At 43.3% G+C, this 24,091-nt stretch overlaps 1 protein-coding gene across 4 annotated transcripts; it reads right to left on the bottom strand.

Annotated features, from left to right (window-relative positions):
- Positions 1 to 233: 233 nt before the first annotated feature.
- On the bottom strand, positions 234 to 24,027 carry INCENP (inner centromere protein). 4 transcript variants are annotated; one of them, XM_046941485.1, is made up of 20 exons: positions 23,808 to 24,027; positions 23,605 to 23,718; positions 22,447 to 23,234; positions 20,703 to 20,754; positions 20,508 to 20,541; positions 16,946 to 17,024; positions 16,448 to 16,499; positions 15,655 to 15,772; positions 15,434 to 15,568; positions 13,212 to 13,321; positions 12,703 to 12,823; positions 11,684 to 11,806; positions 10,981 to 11,171; positions 10,615 to 10,705; positions 9,713 to 9,826; positions 8,357 to 8,516; positions 4,861 to 7,749; positions 1,554 to 1,705; positions 947 to 1,134; positions 234 to 463 (listed from the first exon to the last, which is right to left on the bottom strand). In XM_046941485.1, exons 1-17 carry the CDS (start codon positions 23,942 to 23,944, stop codon positions 7,535 to 7,537), a joined length of 2,634 nt encoding a protein of 877 aa, XP_046797441.1. In that variant the 5' UTR covers positions 23,945 to 24,027; the 3' UTR covers positions 234 to 463; positions 947 to 1,134; positions 1,554 to 1,705; positions 4,861 to 7,534.
- Between the last annotated feature and the right edge of the window lie 64 nt (positions 24,028 to 24,091).

Raw genomic sequence — 24,091 nt, 5'->3', positions numbered from 1 at the left:
ACGGTCTTTTGTTGATGGTTGGACTCAATTATCTCAGTGGCTCTTCCAGCCTTAACATTTCATTGGGAACTTTCTGCAGTGTTTTGAAATACCACATCATCTCTCCTTGTGCTGTCCAGTTAATGACAGCTGTAAACGTGAATACATATGTATTTGAGAAAAGCAAGTCCTACTAAGGATGATCCAAAGTCAATCATCATCCTATCATTTAATAAAAAAGACTGATGAGCAAAGACAGTAACCGCTTTTATTTTATTGTTATGAGAATCCTAAATGGTTTGAAGATAGGGTTGCAGGTCCTAGATAACACAGTTGGCTCTATTCTGTTAGAGTGTGGAAGTTCATGTCCAAAAAATGGAGAAAGATGAGAAGATGGAAGTTCAGGGTCAGCCAGCACTTGGAGTCATCCCAAAGGAGGGTCTTGGAATCATTCCTGCTCTTCACAGTGTTTTAACAAGTTGTCCTATAAAAGAGTAAGAACAGTGTATGCAGGCATTGCATAAGGTAAAAATATGTAGGAAAAATGCAGAACTCCCTAGACTGTTTCATGAAATCATCACAAAAGTTTCATTTCGACGTCCTTCTTCCCTCACGTCTCTAAGGTCTCCTACCCTAAATCTCCTCTGAAAGGTCCCCCCTCTGGGCACAATGCCAGGTCGGGAAGTTTCTCCTCAGCCCCAACCAGTAGGGCTTGGTTTCTCCAGCACGTACTCAGCAGTAGGGAGTGGGAGGCTGAGGGAGGAACTTCACCCTTTCCAGCTTTCAGCTGGGACAGTGAGCTCTTATACAGCCCTCTCTAATAAATTATGATGCTGACATCTCAGGAGATAAGGATGGAAATGAAGGTGTACATTCAAAATTACTTTTGTCCCCATTAGAATAGGACGTAGTCCTGGCTCCAAGAAAAATAAATGAACAAAACCACGGTCAGAAAGAATCAAATTACCATCAACTCTTCTTTTGCTTCCTTCAGCTCTTCTGGGTGATCCTCTGCACACAACTTCAGCTGAGTGGCAGCAGTTCTGACCAAAGGAGAAGACCCCACATAGGGCTCGATGAATTCCAGGTATTGATCCAAAGGGTCATGGAGAGCTGACAGCACAAAGTTACGCAGAGCATCACAAGCAGCAGATGCTGGAAAGGAAGAACATGAAAACAGGCAGCAGCCAGTGACAATTACAGCCAAAGGATGTTGTGCAGTTTGCAATAGCTGTCTCTTCAGCCCCACTGTAATTGGTTGAAATATATTTCTTCAGGGTGATCACTTCCTGGTGGACACAGGAAAGTAAGGATCCAGGAGTAAGTGAGGCTAACCAGAAAAGCTGTGTACCTTCATGGCTGGAGAACTCATCTAGCATGTTAATATTTAGAGCTCACCTGAGCAAGGAACCCATCACATCCAGGCTGCAACTATCAGCCCATAGCAATTCAGACCAAAAAACCACAAAATGTATTAAGACTCCTGGTTTAAGGATGGTTGCAGAGGAGAAATACTGCTTCACGTTGAACCGTTTCCCAGGTTGAAGGCAGAAACTGATGGAAGTCATACTTACCAGAGCAGCTGTAAGATGCCAGGGCAACCAGCAGAAAAACAACTGTCAGCCTCATGGTGGCTTCTGCTGCACAGTCCCCAGTTCAGCAGAGCAGCTTTGGAGTCTTCCTGCAGAGCTGACATTTATACAGGAAGCAGCAGGCTGTGCTCCTCCTTTGACATTGATGTCAGTCAAACAGCCTTACCTTCACAGCTATGGTGTATTTGCTTATAGAGAAAAGATGCCAATACCCCTTTTCCCCCATTCATAAGTGGCATGTGTTGGGTTTTTTTTTTTTTCCTCATTGAGCAACACACAGGGAAATAGCTTTCCCTGCCATAGCGAACAAATCAGGGCGTTCTTCCTTCCTTCTGTCCATAGAAGCAATGAAGCAGAGGCAGTTCTTTTAAACCAATTGACATGTCTGTTGCTGGTATCTTCATGGCACAGGCTGCCCAGGACAGCTGCAGGTGCCCCCTCCCTGGACGTGGTGAAGGCTAGTATGTATGGAGCCTGATCTGGTGGGGCTGTCTCTGCCCATGGAGGGGACTGGACTAGATGGTCTTCAAATTCCCTTTCAACCCTAATCACCATGCACCTCCAGGGAGGCATGACCTCTGAAATGAATCACGGTCAAGCCAAGAAGTTGATCCATAGACTGGGATGACCTGCACCTACAGCCCCAAGCAGTTGAGCTGAGACCCAGCATCCTGATGGAGCTCAGAGAGAAAGAACAATAGTGTTCCCAGCTCAGCTTTATTGGGGATGAAGAGCCCAGCTGAGGCTGGTCAGGCTCATCAGTGCCTCAGGGCCCTGATTAACCACCTCACCCTTAGCTCTAAACTAAGTTCAGATGTTTGCCTCAGGTGGAGACATCTGCTCTGTAAGCTGCTGAAATTAACTGTGAGGAGTACCACTATAACTCATCTCCATGGTTTGTGCTATTGGAACACGTATGGTATGTGGTAATTATTAAAAAGTATGTTATTTCATATACTCATTCCATTCATCCCCCACTAGGAAAAGAAATCAGAATAAATACATGTGGACATATGCTTGCCAAGATTCACAGTCCTGCACATGGTAAGGGGTGGACAAGTCCCATTTCATTCATGAAATGCATTTGGTGTCAGAAAAACACTGCATATTTTCAAATCTGAAAATATAGTAGAGGATGTAGAGCTGAAAATATATTGTTGGCATGGCAAAAAAAAAAAGCTATGGGTTTGCTGTATATATCCTAGCACTTGGTTTGGAGACAGATACTTAGCATGAGAAAAATGTCAAGGCATACATTGGTAAGAAAAGGACAGTAGTTAAACGAGTCTCATGTGGATGGAGACTGATCTATAGATCATTCTTCACTCAACTTCAAAACAGATGCATAGAACTAATTATATTTGAGCTAACCATAGTTTAGCACATGCCAGTTTTCTGAAGACTGGGATTTTCTTGCCTGTGGTCACTGCACAGATGGCATTGCAGTCCCAGCAGAAGCTCTGCAGGGAGATTAGTTTCTTCCTCTGATTTAAATATCATTTGGAAACAAATTCTACACTGTCAGCAATAAATGTTCATTTTGACCCCCTGCAGTCTTTACACCAAACTTGTCTTTCCCAACAGCATTATCCTTGCTCGTAGAAAGTCATGGGAGCTGTCTGCTGGGTGTAATCATGTCAGAAACCCACGAGTTCAGCAAACTAGCAGTTAAACTGCTTTGTGTTGTGTGAATGCTGCTATGCACAGGCAGGAGGACAGGTAATTCAGGCGAGCTGTTTGTAACCATTGCAGAACTTGACCCAGTGCATCCGTATGTGAGAACTGAAACTGAAGCCTTTTGTAGGCTATAAAATGAGCTGTCATCATCCCCTGCACTTGAACAATGAGCAGCATAGCCTGAGTGTCCCAAATGGGACCCTTGGCTCAGGAACATGGCACTGGCCTAGAGCAACACCTGACAGACAGCAGCAGGGGCTGAGAAGTGAGTAGGTGGGCATTTGGGAGACGGGAGAGCATTGAAGCCACTGAAACAGACCTGGGCTGCTGCTCTGTTGAAGGAATCATCTGCTGTGGGAAATGCCATGGTGATGAAAAGCAAGCAGTGCATGTTATTTTGTTGGGTTGTCTCTTCATTAAGTGTAGGTTTGACAAGCTAGAAAGCAGGCAGATAAACATCTTAACTTTCCAACTCTCATTTAGAATCCACACACTGAAAGATTTAACTAGTCTTACAACAACTAAGTCTAGAAGCAAGTCTGGTTGTGCCCAGTGACATGTGTAACTTCTCTTTGTGGGTCTTTATTGTCTTAAGGGTGCTGTGATACAAGCATTGGTCAGACTAGGCCAGAGTAAAGACAGGGGAGAGCCAAATCCTGACTTGTGCAGCACCTTCCCACTCTGATTGAGGCAGCAGTACAGGGTGGAGAAAACACAGAAAGAGAAATGCTTAAACTTCCTACAGGACACAAGCAAAGACTTAAAACCACCTTCTTAGCAAGCATTTTAAGTTACAGGGCCCAATAAACACAACACTCTCCAGGCAAGAAATAGCAGAATTTGGTTTGGCCTGCCCCAAAAGGATTGTTCATTTGTTTGTTGTTCTAGCAGTCAATTTGTAGTGCAGTGCAAACAATCGTGGAGGACAGGCAGCCACCTGCACCAAAAGGCAGCCTGCAGGTGGGCTTGGCACTTGGAAATGGAAAGTTACAAGAAATTAGAGATGCTGATTTCACCAGTGCGCAGCATTTCTTCCCACTGCCATTTTAACCTGGAAAGTAGCAGGCTACACTGGACAGAGCCATTCTCCTTAGTCAGCCCCAAGAAGCCTTAATCAGGGGAGGCCAAAAAATGCATTAGCCACAATGAACACACAACCAGATTTATTCTAATTCTAAGAAGAAAGCATATTCAGATGTTTAATATAGGAAAGGGAATGCCAGAGTAAATAGTTAGTGTAAAGAGGCAGATGGAAAGGGTAAGGCTTTGGCTGGGACACCAAGCTATCATACGCACTTAAAAGTGATTTTGAATAGCACTAGCTCCTTAAACTTAGCTTTTCAGCACCTCTGAACCCAAGTGGGAACCAGGTATGGCTCCTGGCTCAGGACCCCACCTGTGGACAGACATGAAATAAGTGCTTTGACATGTCAGCATCATCTTGAAACTGTACTGAGAGGTCCTGGCTCCTATTTCTAAACCAGTCCTGTACTGCTTGGCAGATATGGCAAGAAAGGTAAAATCCCCTCTCCTTCCCCTCTACTCAGTTGCTCTAAGCAAAACTGAACCACAATTGCCTATCTCAGAAGAGCTAGCTGCCTTCTCTACTTACTTGTAGAAGTTTGCATGAAGTCACATGCTGCTTACCTTCAACGATGAATCTGAAGTGTCTGACAGAAGCAAGACTCCCAGGTAATTTTGATGAAGTTGGTGGTGTAAGAGTAAAATGGCACAGTAATAATCCTTTGAGTGCTTGCTTTGGAGTCTTCTCAAGGTCAGACTCTCATCATTGTCAAGATAGAACAGTAAAAAAAAATCAATTACAGATTCTTTCATTCTTACTAAGCTTAAGTGGTCCGTGAAGACTGGAAGTGATTTTTCTCTTTGCCAAGAATTTGCTTTCTCAACTTTTTGTTTGGCTTTTTGAATTGCCAGTATTCCTTGTTCACAAGGGTATCTGTAACACTCAACGTGGCTAGGAAGAATATCAACAGCTGCCCCACCTACTCTTTTTTGGACTTGCCAGAGACGAGTAATAAACTGATAGATAATAGGAAATATTCCAGTATCTCAAGGCCACTTAGATTCCTTAGACTCTAGATCCTGTATTTCATTTTCTGTATTCCTCTCCACAGATATGGCTTACCTGCCTCTACAGACTTACAGGATCACAGGCTTACAGTGCTGCAGTAATCCTATTTTCCTGTTTTATATCATGGGAGCAAACATGGTCCCACGCAAACCTAGAACCAGACAGCACCATAAAACATATGCACTTGGAGCTCAGGAAATACTGCCCGAGCAAGCAGGAATCACAGTTAAGAAAAAATACCTGAAATCAAGAGCCAAAATAACTTTCTTAAAATCTTCAGGTTGTAATTGCCTAGAATTTCTACTTGTGGGGTTCTTGCTTGTTTTTAAATACTAGCACTGTGGTTGAATATTGTGGCTGAAGTTCCTGCTCCGTGTGGGAATAGCAATTCTGAACATACAGAGAGAGAGATATTGTTGTGAATTACAGGAATGTATTTCTGGGAATCTATCATCATACCAAACAGTCTTCTTTCCAGTTCCCAGAAACAAAACAACAGTAAACTGTTTGGCCAATTGTGCAGGTTTATCAAAGCATGAGTCTTTTCTGCTATACGAGGAGTTTCTTCAAGGACAACACACATTTATCGCAAGGAAACAGTGTAAAATACAACCCAGAAGGACAGGTTCCAAAATACTGTACATTTTTTTGATAAAAAGCCACGATGAGTCCAGACAAGAACCAGAGATTCAGACATTCAGACAGCATTCAACTTTGTCATGTCAACAAGCATTCCTCATTCTTAGATCATAGTACAAAACTCAATCTACTGAACGTTTATGAAAGCACAATCATCTCACAGAACACACTGATCAACAGCAAATACAAACCCGATAGATGTTGTAAGTATAAAAACATGGATTTTAAAGATATTTGCTTGCAAAACAGTTAATGCACAAAGAAATATGCAGTTCTCCTTTCATGTTACATAATCTCCATAGTTTTTTTAAGCGACCAAGCTGTATGTACAGTGTCCTCAGTCTCCTGACTGAGGTTGCAGCCATGATTGCTCACCCACCTTTAAAACAAATCAAGCCTCCCAAAAAAGATGATTCTGAGGTAAGAATCATATATTTTGCCTACTTTGCAGAAGACAGACTTCCACAGCAGCCTATAGAAATTAAGGTAACTGCTTCCTTGAAAAATGTCACTGCCCTATTTGCGCTTCTGTTCTCTCTATACAGAAACTTGTAGACTAGAACACCAAGTGATCTTAGAGCTAAAATTCTGAGCTCATATTTTGCTGTTATGAGGAAACTGTTTTGACATTGCTTTACTGAGCAAGTGCAAAGTGAAGACCTAAAAATAAAGTCAGCTTTGATGCTGAGTAAGTGAAATACCTAAGGGGAGAAAGGAGCAAGACAAGGATTAAAGCTAAGTAAAACCATCCTTTTAATCCAATCTGCCACAAACATGGAATTTAAATTAGAGAAAAAAATATCAAAACCTGTGTATAATTTATTTGAAAGACTGCTAGAAGTACAAAGATTACTTATGCTACTCTGGGTATTCCTGGAGACACGATTAACTCCAGGGTCACATCTCTCTCCAACAACAGAAGAATGGTCATTAAAATCCTCAGGATATTTCCTCCTGGGCTGCAGTAACATCATCATCAATATAGCTTATGCACATAAATGCATTTCATGTTGACGTAGAGCATACTAATGAAAACCAAACCAAATTATTTTGCAATTTGCAGGAGATGAAGACCATGGCTGCTAATACCTTTGTTCTTAAGGACATCAGTAGTGTTTTGGACTCAACTCAAGATGTGTGCAGTGGTCATTAGCTGTACAATACGCTAGCTTCAGCCACAGAGAGGCAGGAACATTACTGACATACCTTTTTCTACTGCATACATCAGCTGCCAGGCCTGCTTGGCTGAAGACAACAATCACGCTTGCTTTAGATGATGCATTCTCATGACCTATAAGCCTAAATCTTTGCCAACTTAAAGCTGAATGAAAAAGGAGATGCACCGTTCAGAAGCAAGATCTCCCCAAAGCCTGCAACTTTGCTCAGTGAGAAAACAAGCCTCCAAAATAGAAAATGCAGTCAGAGACCTAGTCAGAGCTGACATTTATTCAATGCTAGTGCCTAAAGACTTAGGGATACTGAACAGTAACTCTCTTCTCACCTAGAGAGACAAAAATGCACATTATTGCTCCACAGGAGACAGCTACTGTCCACCTCAGTACTTTTTCAGGCTGTATGGCAGACCTAGAACCGATTTGGCACCTGGAAATGGTGGGGAGTTCCACACAGCAGAGCTGGTGCGCTTGAAGTAGCGTGGTTTGCTTTTGTAAAAGATGTCCTCCAACTTGGGGCTTACAATGGTCCCAAAGAGTGCATCAACATTGGGAGGGTTGTAGTACTGGCGGATTACTGCTTGGCTAAGCTGATTCCCTGGAGAAACAAAAGATTAGAGAGTAATCATTACTTTTTGTCATTGAAATCGCTGTGTAGACTGTCTGTATGCCATGTGTCCCTGGCTCCCTTTGTTTCTAATCACACAAATATTGCAACATGAGAAACTCCTGTAACATTTGACGTTTTAAAGCACTTTGATTATGCCCAAAGCTTCAGCACATGTCCCTTGGTGGGAGAGAATGTAGTGAATTCTGGCCAGGAAGAGACAAGGTTTCTCAGCTTTTCTTCCTACAGGTACAGTCAGTTTCCACACTAACTTCTTAGTTTCCCTGTGGTAGGTGGAATATCAGAAAATAATGAAAGTATTTCGGAAGCAGGACAACAGCCAGCTTCTGTAGACTGCACGGTCAAGCACACTTCGAGACCAGAGGAGCAATTCACAATTTTTCCACTCACAGTGGCAAAATGACATTAGTAGCAGTGTTAAGGCAGTTTAAAAGAGCATTATTCCCCAATGCTGCTCTGTGAAGCTTCCAGTTGGCAAAAGATGCTAAATCTTATAACCACCATTATCCACTGGAACAAAGCTGTATCGGGGATGGCTGGAGGCTTTCAGGACAAATTTTAACCTGCTAACACATACCACTGGCCCAGGCAGGGATGGGTTTGCGAGGCTGGCTTTCATCATCAGTAGAATCATCACTGTTCAGATCCATTCCATAGTTATTTGGATTTATCTTGGGGGGCTTTGGATCTTTATGGTACTGTGGAGTCATCTGGTATGAATTGCAGGCAGGTGAATTCTAGAAGATGAACATATTACCAGATGTTAGATGCAATAGTATTGCTACACTTCCAAGCTGTAATGAGATGCTTGTAGCTTACAGTATCTTGGTACACCCCATTGCTGTACCGCATAATTCTGAAACCTAAAATTTGGCAATTTTGAAGTTTTGGTCAAAGAATTTTACCCAAATTATAAAGTTTTGACCCCGTTTTGACTTTGCACTGCCTTCTCTTGTTCAATTAGGCTACTTAATTGGCTAATTATGACATAGGTAAGCTGGCAATACACCCATCTTAATACAGATATAGCAGTTTCCTTCAAAATAAGGCACTTCAAATAGAGTTGTCACGCCCTCAAAGCTGGAGCTAAGTGATGTCCTGTAAGTACTTTGCAACTTAACACCCAGTTGCTCAATATTATTACACAAAATATTTTGTACAGAAAATGAACATCTCAGAATAAACTGTATTATAATTTTGATGGAACAGTAAGACTGAGAGAGATGCAAGTTGTGAAAAAAACTTAAAACAGCAAATTTCACCAACCATGAAACTTAAGTCAGTTCTTAACAAGAGAGACAAGCATCTCTAAAGAGCTAAAAACAGTTTTGCTCCCCATGCAAAACATGCTTTTTTCACGGCTCCATATACATTGCATTTAGGTTACATTTTGTTCGTTTCATTTAAAGATTAAATTATAGAGCTTTGCAAGGAGATAAAGATCCACGTATTTATTTGTCTTTCATGTTCACAGTGTACATTCACCCCAACATAATCTCACATTCCGCTGGTAGTGCAGCACAAATGCAATACTATTCCACACACACTGCTGCCATCCTGTGGCTGGTTCCAGTATTGAGCTTAAATACAACTACTTCAGTATACCTGCTGCCTTCAAGGTTCAGTATTTTAAGCATGCTTAGAGAAGGCAAGGTAACTTTAACAGTCACTGCCTTATTCTGACAGCTAGAAAAATCCTAGCAAATACTTGCTGCTTCCCTTCCCTCCTTTTCAGTACCCCAAAGCCATTTAAGTACTCCAGGACACCAGGAGCTGGCCTCAGGTAACTAAGAAAATAGTTTACAGCATCCCTTCATCACTGAAAGGGAATTAAAAAAAGGGGGTAATATTACTCATAGTAACAGCATGCCAGTGCTGGAATCCAAGTTCTCCGATGCGATCCCTTAAAGAAGTTACACCAGAGAGCAGTTACCTCTTTGTTTTCTAGGTGCTGTGTTTGGGCTACATCTTTAGCCTTTTGTTCCTCTGGTAGTTTCTTCTGTTCTTGCTCCTGCCTCTTCATCTCTGCTAGCAACTGCTCTTCCTTCTGGCAAGCCGATGTCAAAAGTGAATTTAAGTTTACCTTATTAACTAACCTATGGGGTTAACTCAAGGATCCACAATTTTGTCATACAAAAAAAAAACCCTAAAGATCCCACCCAGAACAAGCTGAAATAATCTGACCTTACACATTCTTAGTCTGTCCTACTGGATGTAAAGGAAACAAAGAGACTGCTAACTCAAATGGTTCTGGGTGGGATAAATCCCACCTAGTCTTAGACAAGTTGTATATGGGTTTACCACCTTCATGAAACTAACTGACAGGGTGAGAACCTTACTGGGTACACATGGATCAGCACTAAGGAATTCAGCTCCTTGAAGGTAGTAGGATATCTGCTGTCTGTGAACAATGAACAAAGATGCTTGTTTAGTTAATCTGTCAGAATTACTGTTGCAAAAAAACCTCGTGAACTCTGCAGTCTGTACTTCTGTTTTGTCTGAAAATGTAAAACGTAAAATTGAGATGTTGTTTCTGAAAAAATCTGGGATCAATTATTATTTGATATCAAGCCAAGTACAGTACACCTGGGCAAAGAACAAGAGCCCAAAACTTCAGTATGTGTTTGTAGCAGCGTAAGAAGAAAGGACAGATATCCAGACAGCAAGCACACCTTCTGCCCATACTGAAATGGACAGAGAAGTGACTGGACCAAAAGCTCTTTCGGTTAGCTCAAGATCAGAAGCACAGTAGTTCACTCATCAGGGTTTTTAACTTCATAGCCCAACCGCTCCAAACATTAAGTGGCTACTGAAGTCAGAGTCACATCTACTTACTTCTTTTTTCTCCATCTCCTTCTGGAGCTGTTCTTTAGCAGCCAATACTTCCTTCTGCAGGCGAGCTGCCTTCTCTTGCTGTTCACGTTGCCTGAGAACCAAGGCAAGGGACCATTACACTCAAAACTATAAATGGGTATCTTGCCATCCACAGAGACTGTGGAAAACCCCAGCTATTCAGGGCACTTCTACACTGAGCTCTGAACTACTTAACAACACAGTGAGGTAACCCACAATTGTCAGAAGTGCCCACTGCAAAATAGCTCATCAGTGCTTAGGTCTTTCACTAGCACCCTGCATTTCTGCTGCTTTTAAAAGGCTCAGCCTTTTAAAATGAATTTGGTACATAAACGGATATCATCTTACTTTTCTGCCTGAATCCTCTCCTCCTCCTTCTTCCTCTCCTGCTCCTTCTTCCTCTCCTGCTCTCTCTCTGCAGCCAACTGTTTTTCTCTCTCCTGTTCTGCCTGCCTCTGCTCAGCAATTTTCCTGGCACGTTCCTGCTCCTCTTCTTTCTTCTTCTGCATTAGCTCTTTGTGCCGACGTTCCTCTTCCTCCTGTTAAGCAAAAGGCAACTACTTACTCCCCGTTGTACAAGAACAGTCTCCAGAACAAAGAATCAGGATCACCTCATTTGGCCCAATTTTTTGGCATATATCACAACACAGCAATGAAACACAAAGACCTACAGCCCCAGCGCCTTCATGCATTTCAGCTATTTCAACACTGTCCTTTCTCTACCACCACGTATCCTAAATGGCCCAACAGCCACCATGCTCTAAGAGACAAGGTTAACTGAGGAATTTAATATTTGCTAATTTATTAATGAAGGTCTTCAGTAAGAATCAGTAAGAAGAAATGTAGATTACAAACACCACTAGCAGCTCACAGCATAGTGCTGGAAGAAGCACAGTGTGTTGAGCTTTGAGGACAAACAGTCTCTTCACCCCAATTTTCACTCAGTTGGTTCATTTCAGCGTTCCTGCTGCATTCCTTGCTTACAAAGACCACAGCAAACCGGAGCCATTTTAACTGTATGCAGGACAATAAGACGGGCTCCAGCACAAACCTGCTGCAGTGCTTTTTGTTTTCTGGCCTCTTCATCCTGCCTGCGCCGGGCCTCCGCTTCTTCCATTTTCTTGGCAGCTGCTCTCTTTTTGATCTTCTCTTCTGCCAGTCTTTCTTCCCGCGCCTAAAACACACAGCTACATGAATACTTAAGTTTTGGATTGGACAACATTCTGTGTATGTGAATTACTGTGGCAGTATGTCTTAAAAATACAAAGCTCCCACCCTCTTATGAAACAGACTTCCTTTTTTTTTTTGCCACTAGGAGTCAATGAGATCTGTGCTTTATTTTAAAAGGTAATATTTAGGGAAATTATCTTCTTAAAATCACAGAATGGTTTGGGTTGGAAGTGACCTTTAAGATCATCTAGCTCCAACCCCCCCCGCTATAGGCAGGGACACCTCCCACTAGACCAGGCTGCTCAAAGCCCCATCCAGCCTGGCCTTGAATGCTTGAGAGGGTAATCACAACTTCTTCTTCTGTATCTGTGCAGGAAGATATCAATTCTATTCTGGAAGCAGAAATCTAATACTACAAAAGCCATAAGAATTTATTCTAATAAGCATGAAATAAGGCAGATGGAAATACTGAAAGCAGACAAAGGACTGTTATGGTCACATACATAAACAATCCAAGATCTCAGATACAAGAGTGTGGAGGAAGTATGCTTATTTTCACATCATCTATTAATCAGATCAGAGAACAACTTCAAATAGACAAAATAATTAGGTTGGCTTTATTTGAAGTTGTTTTCCTATCCATCTAATAAAGCCCTATTAAACATTTAAATTCATAACTCTAGAAAATAAAGTTTTTTCTGCCATTAGCTGTAACCAAGAAAAAGGGAGTCGCTGAGTGTCACTGAGTGCAATGTTTCTGGAAACATCTTTATTCAAATGGCCATTCTTTGAATTTCAGCAGCCTTCATTCCTCTTTCTGGAAGGCACACTCACACAGCATCATCTGCTTCAATGGATTAGTTATTCTCACCAGTAAGCTCCGAGCAGGATGCTCCTTACCTTCTCTGTCTTCTCATCAAACAGAGCTAGCTTCTGCTCAATGCGCCTTTTCCTCTCTTCTTCCAATTGCTCTGCCCGTTCCCGAGCTTGCAACACTTTACGCAGGCGTTCTTCACGCCTCCTGCAGGACACAGCCCAATGTTGTCATTGTAGCCCAGCTAGATGAGTTCTGACCACAGACCTCAAAAAGACTCAAATATAAAGCAGACACACACCTAGGGCTGTGTTATAGCCAACGAATTAAGCAAACTGTTTGAAAATTGGCAATATTTTTAAGCTCCATCTCAGGCAGAGAACTTGAAGCAAAAAGCTGAAGAAGCAGTCAGCTGGAAAAGTTAGTTTCTTAGTAGCATTTTGGATACATAGTATGAGATCCAATGCTGTTTTTACAGTGAGAGCAAACCAACAAGAATTTTTGCTGCATATATGGAATCTGCAAGATAAGTGGCCTTGATATAGGGCACAACAGGCCCAGAGAGAACAGTCCAGATGAGACTGTTTATACTCACAACTTTGCCTCTTCTTGTCGCCGTTTCTTTTCTTCCTCCACTTTTTGTTTTCTCAACTGCTCAGCCTCTTCCTTCTTTCTCAGAGCCTGCAGTTTTTGTCTCTCCTTTTCCTAAGATGAATCGAAATGTGACTACCATATGACAGAGTTTCTTTCCATCTTAGCCTACCCAGATTATTAAGGTAAGGACCCAGAGATAACACCATGGAAACACAGCTGCAACCGTAACCATGGGATGATAATAAGCCTTAAGCAGACCTCAGGTAAACTGTGGTCATGGATGTCTTGGAACAGATGTAATGGACACAATGTAATAGTGTTAATCCTTGGGAGCACGAGAAGAAGCTGAGAAGTTAAAACAGAAGCATCAGCTCTTAATGTCCAGACAGCTTTCACAGAGTTTGCAGACAGACAACATTGATTTATCTGGTAAAGAGAACCAAAAAAGCAGTGCTAACGCTTGGCAATAATATTAACTTCCTGCAGCGAGTGCTGGGGACAGATGGTACTCCATGAAACACATTTCTTACTTCAGCTCAGAGCTCCCACTGGCTTCTTTGCTTCTCACAAAGCTTTATCTCTTGGTAAACCACCACCATTTAAACAGAGTGCTTGCAGCTTGTTTGCAACCATGTCTGCAGCACAGTTGGGCCCCATATATCACCTACCCATAAATACAGGGCATTTTTCCCATTTTACCAAACAATCCAGCTAATTCAACATGAAGTATACTGTCAATTACAAGAGCAAGAGCCAACCACCACTACAGTCATAGAAAAGCATTAAGATAAACACCAGATTGTAAACTGCAAATGCCTAATTATGACACTTCTAGCCTCAGTTCAAGTACCATACTGATAAAGCAGGGTGAAACATTCAAGTGATTGATTATTTTATGCTGAGCTCCATGTTGAGACTGGTAGTTATTAGTCTCCAACTGATGAATTTGAAATTAACAATTATATCTTACTGTTCTTGTGTTACTTATGTTTAGCCCCTGTATGGAAAAAGTCCTAAGGGGGAAGTTGCCTGCACTGGAACAAAACCTGAAACAAAACTTCCAATGAAATCACAGCAACAAAAGATCCACTAGGAAGACTCTTCTGATCACATCAGCTCCTTTGCCAGTACAAACAGTAATGTCAGTAGGAACACCAGTGAGATAAAAGGTTGAATATTTTACTACTTCCTAACAATAGCCTTCTGATACAAGGCTCACTAAGCATCACAGCCATGCCAGCTTTAAGCAACGCATGGAAGTTTAGATGTTAGGTTGCCAAGATATAAGATAGGAACAAGAAAATCAGTTTCTGCAGTATGCCCTCCTCTACCTCTCCAGCTTTCCTGAAAGTAAAAACAAGCTCTAGAACTACCTTATTTTGGAGGCAAGTTATTAAGAAGTAGGAGCAATCTCTGCTTGCCATGCTAGTTTCTAGCTCATCTCTAAGTGCATCAGTGAAGCTACACTCCTGTCCTCGTTGATGCTGCCAGTGTCCAAACAGTTCTACGTAAATAGAACACAGAAAACCAACTCCATTTGAAAATGGAGACTCAGAACTTCTCAAGTCCACTCAAAATCCTTCTGTTTGGCATGCAGGAGCTTTTCCTATTGATGCTATAAGCTTCGCAGTGGTAAGGCACAGTTAACAGCATCCACCTGCAAACAGGAAAAGCATGCAATCTCTCTCTGCTAATAGCTGGCTTCTACAATTACACTCCCTTGATATTTGTGCTATATCTTGTGTAGATAGCAGCACACTTGTCTCGCTGACATAGCAGTCTTCAATTCAGTATAGGCTCATATTTCTTCCTACAAGGAGCTCCAAAGATCTGATAAACCTCAGAATATCAGCAGCTTAGATTTAAGAGGGACTTGCTAAGATCTCACTCATCAGAAGAGTCCTAGAAATGAAACTTACAGGCTTCAATTATATACACTGAAATTGCAGTATTCAAAATCCTCTTGGAAACAACTGGGAAATGAAATTCACTTTCTCTTCCCATTAGTTGCTAAAATCACAGAAATGCTATAGAAATAGATTAGAATCTGAGTTAGAAATCTTCAGGAAGTTGACTACTCACAAGTTTACTTAGTTTATCTAAACAGGAAGCTTGAAACTGTTCCTTAGTTTAACATGGGTGGGAAAGTTTGTTTTGCATCTGTGCTTTAACCTAGACACTCTTTCGACCATCTTCTAGTAACTTATGAGAGTCGTGTCTTACCTTGGGGTCATGTTGGAGAGGCGTGTTGTACTTGATAAAAGACTTTATTACTCCATTTCTCCCCACAGAGCTTGGGGTCATTAGGAGCTGATTCTTCTGCACGGTGTGCAAAAATGTTTTGAAAGGACGTACAACCTAAGAGAATAATGACAAAAATTATGCGCAGGAGTCTCAGTAGGAAACAGTTCCTGCTGAAGTACATCAGGTTATAAGGATCTTACTTTGCTAGCCGGACATGGAGGGGATGGAGTCTTTTTTCTGAGAGGAGAAAGCCCTCCATCTTCTGCTTGCTGGGTGTCATAGCGTTGATCCACAGCTCTTTTGTAACTTGTCTTTCTCCTGTGAGAAAAAAGGCAATTTATCACACGCTGCAAACACCTGTTTGTCTCAAATTCAAGGGTTTTTTTTTTTGTAAAGTCATGAAGCTATGCTTGATTAAAAGGTGGCGCATATTCAAACAGTTATCCAGTAAAAATTCCTGATGTGATAGAAGATAAAAAAAATCATCTTTTTGTAGAGACAGAGATAACTTACTGCAAAAGTTTCATAGTCACAAGTCACTGAAGCCATTTGTAACACAATGGAAAGTACAATAAGACAACAGAGCAGCAAGGTCCCAGGCCACAGCAAAGGAGAATCCACTCAGATGTCACAGTAGTGGGCACAGATATAAGAGAAAGAAATCGCTTACCTTCAGAAGGCTTGTAAAGCCCTCAGGCAGGCAAGGATCTCCAGATGAGTTCCCCTTGCCTCCACTGCCAAACCCTTAAATGAGGTCTGGGAAGGGGTGGATCCTGGCTCCACCTCTTCCAGTCACTTAGGTGCACTGTGTGCACCTGAGCTCCCCTGGGTTGCCTTTCCTTCCCACCAGGTGCTCAATCACTGCTTCAGGCCATGACTTGCATTTCCACTATACTGTTTAAAAGTATTTCTGTGTTGAACTTATTTTGAACAGGAGACTGGATTACAGATCACCACAGGCACCTTCCAATCTAAATGATTCGACGAATATACCTGGCACTTTGGGGTGGTTCCTGGGTCTTCTCACTCTTACTTAAGTCACATTCTGAAAGAAAAAAGCATTAAAAGTTAGTTCTGGCCAAAAAGTCCCTTCCAAGACAGCTTCAAAAGCAGACAACAGATTTAGCAGCTCTCTCCCAGCATAACAGGAAAAAAAAAAACACCTCCCAGGCATTACACATAGCAGGACCTTGCCTGCATTCAACAATATCCACACAATGTCATACAAACCTAGAAATACAAAATAAAGGTTCTCCCTCAACCTGAAAACACCTAACTTTAAATCTTCATTACATCACAGAACATTTCCATGCGCTTCCAAAGGTGGAAAGTGACAAGTCCAGCACAGCGTTTCCTAACTGTTAATCTCTTAAAACAAATCCTTGTCTTCCAAATTGGGCTTTCAAATTGACTAGCCAGCCTTTCAAACTTTCCAGTCTCCCAAAGTCATAACTACTTAAAATCCTGCCACGGAAAGCCTCTGGAAGTTACCGTTGTTGCTCGTCTCCTGCTGTTGTTCATTTCTGTTGACAGTCTGAGAGCGAAGTGACATCCGCAGGCCTTGGAAATCCTGTTGGAAAAACAAATGGGGTTCAGTGCAATTCTTGCACAGGAACAACCAACTATTCATAAAATCACAGAATCATTAAGGTTGGAGAAGACGTCTAAGATCATCTATCTAGTCCAAACGTCCACCTACTGCCAATGTTGCCCACTAACCCATGTCCCTTAGTACCACACCTACACATTTCTTGAACACCTCCAGGGACAGTGACACAACCACCTTCCTGGGTAGCCTGTGCCAGTGCCTCATTGCTCTTTCAGAGATGTTCTTCCTGATATCCAACCTGAACCTCCCCTCGGGCAACTTGAGGCCATTCCCTCTCACCCTATTGCTAGTTATGTGGGAGAAGAGGCCAACCCCTACCCCACCACAACCTCCTGTCAGGTCGTTGTGGAGGACAATAAGGTCTTCCCTGAACCTCCTCTTCTCCAGACTAAACAATTCCAGTTGCCTCAGCTGCTCCTCATAAGACTTGTGCTCCGCTTCCCTCACTGGCTTTGTTGCCCTTCCCTGGACCCTAAAATCATGTCACACTGGCACAGACCCTGCCTGTAATATAACTAGGGAGTACAATACTACTACAAAGTATTGGCACCAGCACCCAGAGTGAAGTCCTGAGCACCAGCTGTGAAAAAATAGCTTGGGACACCATCTTGGAAAATTTCTTGATGTCATCAGTAGAAGCACAGATGTTAATGCACAGCATGAATATCAGCAATGGAGTATTGACTACTTAAACTGAACAAACTCAGACTATTAAGGATAAAAGCATTCCCAGTTTGAAATCTGTTTATGCTTGCTGGAGTTCTGGCAAAGAATCAGGCAATGCTCATTCTACTTAGCAATGCTGAAAGATTAAGATAGCAAAAACAAACAGCTCATTTCCTTGATTTATGTATTTCCATTATGGGTATGATACACACTGCTGTTTGCCTTCCTTGGGGTTACAGATACGCATTTACTTCTATTGCAATAATGGTGTAATATGTCTGTGAGAACAGGTAATGGCCTTCAAATCTGCACTCTGTCTAGCAACACAAACATTAATCCCACCTCCTCAAAACTACCTTGGCTATCAGGTAGGCTGTCAGCAACAAAGGATTTAGGAAGAAAAGTTAAAATGAAGCTTGGAAACCTTATACTCAGCGGATGCTTCTTTAGAGTTTCATCCTACAGCTAGGTATAAGGAAACATCTTGTGGGCCAGCAGAAGCACATACATCTGATGAATCTGATAGCAGAACTGAAAAAAATCTGATCTTTAAGTAACAGCATGCATAAAAGTATTATCTTTGACTATAGGAGCACACAAAGACATTTTCTTTTCTGCAAAGGGTGCTGAGTATCAATGTTTTCATGCTGCTTACAGCTCACAGAGACTACTCTGGCAGGAATCAAACCATACTTGGTTTGCTAAGAAAAGTGCTGACAGACAGGATAAGGAAACTTGGTGACAGCTTCAGAATGGAACGATGTAGCAATTGCACAGATCAACACAACAGGAAAGGCATTACAACAGAGATGCGATGACAGAAGGAGCAGCACAATAGAAATATACTATAAAAGAAGGGAAGAAGATTCCAGCTTTGCAGGGAAAAGCTTCACCAAGAAGGGATCTCCAGAAAGAGATCCTTCCCCAATGGCAGTCAGCCTTTCAATGGGGTCTAAGAGAGGTGCAGCCAGGCTCCACCCCTTCCAGGCACACAGCTGAATTGCCTTCACCTGTGCTCCCAGGGCTGACTGGGTCCTTACCCCAGGTGCTCAATCAGTGGTTCAGGCCGTGACAGTTCCCATACAAAGGGATTACAAAATCCCACTCTTGTCAGCAGTAGTAGAAAATAAAACATGAAGATTAAGGATAGATCAACTACACCATATAACTAGTTTGTATTTGTAAGCTTATTGGGGTAGAGAAGCAAAAGATACGGATACTCTCCTCACAGATCTGCAAAGCAGCCGGTTTGTTTTTTTCTTCTTCATATTTCCACTTTAACCTTTTTCCAGAACTGAAATTCAGTCAAGCTAAAATCCACAGACACTACAAGAACTGAATTTACTCGAACTTTCGCAGAGCTATTGAAAAGTACATGCATAAAAGCACGTGTAAGCCTATCCTTGCTTACAGAAGTTCTAATGCCACAGAGCTCCACTCCATTTATTCAGCCTTTGCCTATTGAAAATGATTCTCAACAAAACACTAACATAATCCTGGGATTTCTTCTTCAGAAGGGCAGTGATAACTGTGGAGGGATATGTTTTGATCTGAATGATATTTAGGAGTTTCTGTGGTTGTCTTAAGACAAACTGCCAACCTTTCAGTAATCTGTAGGACTAGCAAAAAGGTCAAAAGAGCTTTAAAAATGCAGAAATAGCAGGAGTGTACCAACTCTGCCCAACTAAAACCTTTTCTGAATTATAAGAAGTTTATTTAACAGCCTGATATGAATTCAGGATTGAATTTTCATAAAAATCTATCTCTAGCAAAGGGCTAAGAAACCACAAACAGAAAGCAGGCATCCACTCTGAATGCCAGCAGCACCAAAGACTGAATCCAGTGCTCAGAGTCATAGAATGGTTTGGGTTGGAAGGGACCTTTAAGAGCATCTTAAAGTTCCAGCCCCCTGCTATAGGCAGGGACACCTCTCTCTAGACCAGGTTGCTCACAGCCCCATCCAGCCTGGCTTTGAACACTTCCAGGGAGGGGACATTCACAACCTCCCTGGGCAACCTGTTCCAGTGTCTCATCACCTTCACAGTAAATAATTCCTTCCTAATATCTAGTCTAAATCTACTCTCTTCCAGTTTAAAGCCACTTTCCCTCATCCTGTCACTATGTGCCCTTCAAAATAGTCCCTCCCCAGCTTTCCTGTAGGCCCCTTCAGGTACTGGGAGGCCGCTTAAAGGTCCCCCCAGAGCCTTCTGTTCTCCAGGCTGAGGAGCCCCAGCTCTCTCAGCCTGTCCCTGTACGGGAAGTGCTTTTGCCCTCTGATCATCTCCGTGGCGCTCCTCTGGACCCGCTCCAACAACGTAAATGATGCTTGAATGCAATTGATCATTCACATTACTAAAACACATACATTTAAATATACTTATGTAAGATGACAGATAATGCTATTTTCCAAATTAGCCTTGGCTGGGAAGCTTGTAATCCAAGCTTGTAATACCATAAAGAAATAAGCCTCAAGTCACGTGCACTCATTTTCGGAGCAAAAACTTCACTGTTTTTAATTTTGACAATTCTGGAACACTCTGATCACAACAGAATCAGACTTTGCTCTAGTCTGTTCATCAGAACTAGGTAAGCTATGTATAGGGTCATGCACGTGGCTGAGCTGAAAGCCCTATGCCTTCTTTATTCAAGTGGTCTGAATCTGACTGTATGTGGTCAAAACTCCCTGATTTCCCAGCAACATATGAGAGAGACATTCAACATATTTTGGTCACAAATCCACACAAACAGAAATGCTTTTTAACTCCTTGTAAAACTTACCAGCTTTGGAGGGGTCTGAGGTACAGGAGGTGGTCTAGAAAAAGAATTAGAAAGGTAGCCACATTTAATAACATTGAAGACACCATGAAATGACTTGTTATCCACAAGCATTTTAAATCAAGAATTCAATTGGAGGAAAAAACAAACAAACAAGCATGATATTAAGGGTAAAAAATATCTTGGAAGTAGTCTCACCCAGCGTTGACAACTGTTTCTTCATCTTCTGGCACCTCTTCAGAACCCGAGCCTGGAGGAAAAGGAAAAAGGGTGCCAAAACTATAACGTACGGTACAAGCCAAGACTCTTTGCAAGATTCTCTCAAGACTTGTCTGCTCTGCCTCCTGGGTTGCCTCCTGCAAATCAAATGCATGCCGCTACAAGCAAGGGCAGCTTAATATACCCAAGTAGCAGTAGGAAAAAAAACATTGCCTGTAATCTTAATATAAGAAAACAGTTGTTTTCAATTGCAGATGAGTTAAAAGTGATATTCAATGTGCTTACATTAAGAGTGTCTAGGCTTGGGCACAGATTCATCTTTCAGGGCCATGTTCAGATACTAGCTGAAGGATATGCCGCCTCAGACTGAGGGGGGTAAATGCAGACAGACACTGCACCAGTATGAAGTCTGCTCCTCAATTTCCACCCCTGATGTCACCAAAGGAAATGCAAATATATGCTGTATACACAAGACACGATCCATCAGAGACACAGTGGACACCATGCAGTCAATTAATACCTATGCAGTGTGGTCAGACATTAAACTTGGCTCAAGTGGAGCTGCCTGAAGCACCTTGGTTTCTCTCCTAACACCTGGAAATTTTGACTTGGCAAGAGATCTGTCAAGTCAAACAGTGCAGAGGAAAGAAATGAAGTCCTCTTCAAGGTTCCCAGGTAATCCAGATCCAGGCAACACAGACCGATCATTTAAACTGGGGAGAAAAATCTGCTTTGGTGTCCCTTCAAAGTTGCTGTGTCAGGGACCTAAAGGGCCTTGACTGAAATATGATCCTGGGATGGAACGAAGTATTCTGACAGCTTTAAGGGAAGTGATCTTGCTTTGTAGAAAGAGCTGACCCTGGTAGTTTACCTTGTTTTGCAAGCAGGTGTTTATCCTTCACAGAAACCCACTTGTATTGCCAACTAAGCTTAGAAGACTGTTTTAATAATTTTACAAAGATCAGTCTCAAAATTTCCTTCTCAAAGGAGGGGCTCCAGAAGAGATAGCCAGATTATTTCTAAAAATCAGTTAATTCACAATAACTACCTTGTTTTCTTGAAAACAGAAAACAAGACAGAGCCCACACTCCTCCTAAAGGACTACAGCAACAACAAACCCCATTTGCCAGATGCCACTTTAACTTTGCCAGCTACCACCATAGAAACTCAGATGTTAAGAATATTCCCTCACATGAATTACAAGGCTGAATTTGTAGGTTATAACCTATTAGGTAAGAGTTACCTGGGTTCCTCCATTCACAGAGGTATCCAGAAAGTCAGTTGGAACACTGACGTTTAATTGAAGCTTGTCAAAGTTAGAAAGATCAGTCTAAGCTGCTGCACCCAAACTAGAGAACTAGCTTCACTAACATCACCTTTCTTCAGAAGCTATATATGATTGCACAAGCCGCTGCAAGGAGTTAGCAATAAGAACAGCCATTGACCAATCACCTCTCTTGCATATTTCAAGTAGCCAACCATATCTCATTCGGCTGAGGGTCAGGCTCACACAGTGCTCTTGATTCTCTGTTCTCTAGGTTGGCTCACCTCAATGCATCACTATTCACTTTTCCAGGCACAGAACCCCATCATGCAGGGTGGCTGGCCACTGTGTAGATTCCTGCCCGTTGCAAACACCAGCCCCATGGTCTCATGCAAGTAACACATTGACAAAATGAGCAAAAAGAGTGCAAAGCACCTATCCGGTGACGTTCAAACTTACCATTCACGGAACTGGAGGACACAGATAACTTTTGGGGCGCCTTACGCTTGATCACTGTCCTGGCGATAGATTTCCGAATAGTGCTTTCCCTCTTACGGGCTAGTGAGTATTTCTCTGCCAGTGAGGTTCTACGAATCGTGGAAGGTTTGCCCATCAAACTTCTACGCACAGAGCGACGGCTTAGCCTGGAGCCTGTCGGAGTTTCCGGGCTATCTGTTGTACGCTGAGAAGGTTCTTTATCATCCCTCTCATTATGCTTTTGCACCTGAGCAGAGTCATCCACCTCTTCCAGCCCGAGCTCTTTTTCACTTAAAACAACTGTAGTATCAGCTACATTTGCTGTCTTCTTAAATGCGCTCTTGTTCTTTCCTGCACCTTTTGCCTCTGGGGTATGAGGGACTATGAGCTCAGATGCAGCAGGCAAAGGCTGTGATTCTGCAGCACTGCTCTCCTTTGGAGACTTGTCATCTGAGCTCGGGGGGAGGCTTGCGGAGTGGTTCTCTGCTCGTTCAGATGCACACTTCTGGAACTGAAACTCAGCGCTAATGCGATCACAGACACTGATTTCTACTACGGGAACTACCCTTTCTCTGAGATGTTCAGGAAGGACCTCTGAGCGGTCGGCAGGTGCAGCAACCTGGGATCTTGTCAACCGCCGGGAGACAGTTTGGCTTGAGAGTTCTTGGGCCTCGGTGCCGAGTCCTTCTGTGTCTTCTTTATTTTGGAGTCGCTGAGAATCTCTCTTGGAGGACACCGCTTTGAGGTTGTTAGTCCTCCTTCTAGATAATCTAACGACAGAGACGGCACGTTAGCATAGAGCTGGATTCAGCAACAGCCCAGAACCATGGAAGCAGCCCCCTGACAGATCAGAAAGCACTATTTATGGACTATAAAGCAATCAGGAGGTATAAAACGGCCGCGAGCGCCAATTAACAGCTCGCAGGAAGGGTGCCCTTCCATCTGGGCACCTCCGTGCTATGGCGCGCTCAGGCCGCTAGGCTACGGATGCGCCGAGACAGCGCACAGCCAGGCCTTTAACAGCAGCGCGGCGGGGGCTGCCGCAGCGGGACCCCCCCACTCTCCACGCTCTCAGAACGGCCCGCAGCACGAGGGACCCGCGACGGGGCCCCGGGCCTCACAGCCGGGCCCGCGGCCTACCTCCTCCTGCCCAGCTCCAGGCTCTCGCCCCGCAGAGCGGACGGCCGCTTCCTCCTCTTCCGGTTCTTCTGCGACGGCGTCTTCGGCATCAGCTCCGGCTGGTCGCTGTAGTGGCTGCGGGGGGGGGGGAGGGGGAGCAGAGCTCAGCGCGGGGCTGTCGGCTCGGCGCGGAGGGGAGGGGAGCGCGGCGGGGGGGACGTTACCTGCCGAACATCCTGGCCGCCTCCTCGTGGATCTCTTCCAGCCACAACAGGTCGACGTCGTCCACCTGCCTCAGGAGCTCCGCCAGCCGCTGGTTGCACACCGCGGGCAGCCGCGCCAGGCCCGTTGCCACCGCCATCGCTCCGGCTTACCTCAGCCCCAACCGCCCCCTGCGCGCACACCAGGCCCAACCCCACTCCCCTCGCTGCCGCCACCGCGCGCGCAGCAGCTCTACCCGCCTGGAATTCAAACCTACCGCTCGCCTCCCACTCTGCCATCGTGACGG

The sequence above is a fragment of the Gallus gallus genome, chromosome 5 (genome assembly GCF_016699485.2).
Source record: "Gallus gallus isolate bGalGal1 chromosome 5, bGalGal1.mat.broiler.GRCg7b, whole genome shotgun sequence".
NCBI lineage: Eukaryota > Metazoa > Chordata > Aves > Galliformes > Phasianidae > Gallus > Gallus gallus.
This window is presented reverse-complemented; position numbering and strand designations above follow the sequence as displayed.

Excerpts from the sequence above, each read along its gene's own strand:
- INCENP (XM_015286759.4), bottom strand. The coding sequence starts at position 23,944 with ATGGCGGTGGCAACGGGCCTGGCGCGGCTGCCCGCGGTGTGCAACCAG. Across the intron at positions 23,719-23,807 it reads GCGGCCAGGATGTTCGGCAG|CCACTACAGCGACCAGCCGG; the intron begins GTAACGTCCCCC and ends CCCCCCCCGCAG. Across the intron at positions 7,750-8,356 it reads CATCCCTGCCTGGGCCAGTG|GGAATCAGCTTAGCCAAGCA; the intron begins GTATGTGTTAGC and ends TTGTTTCTCCAG.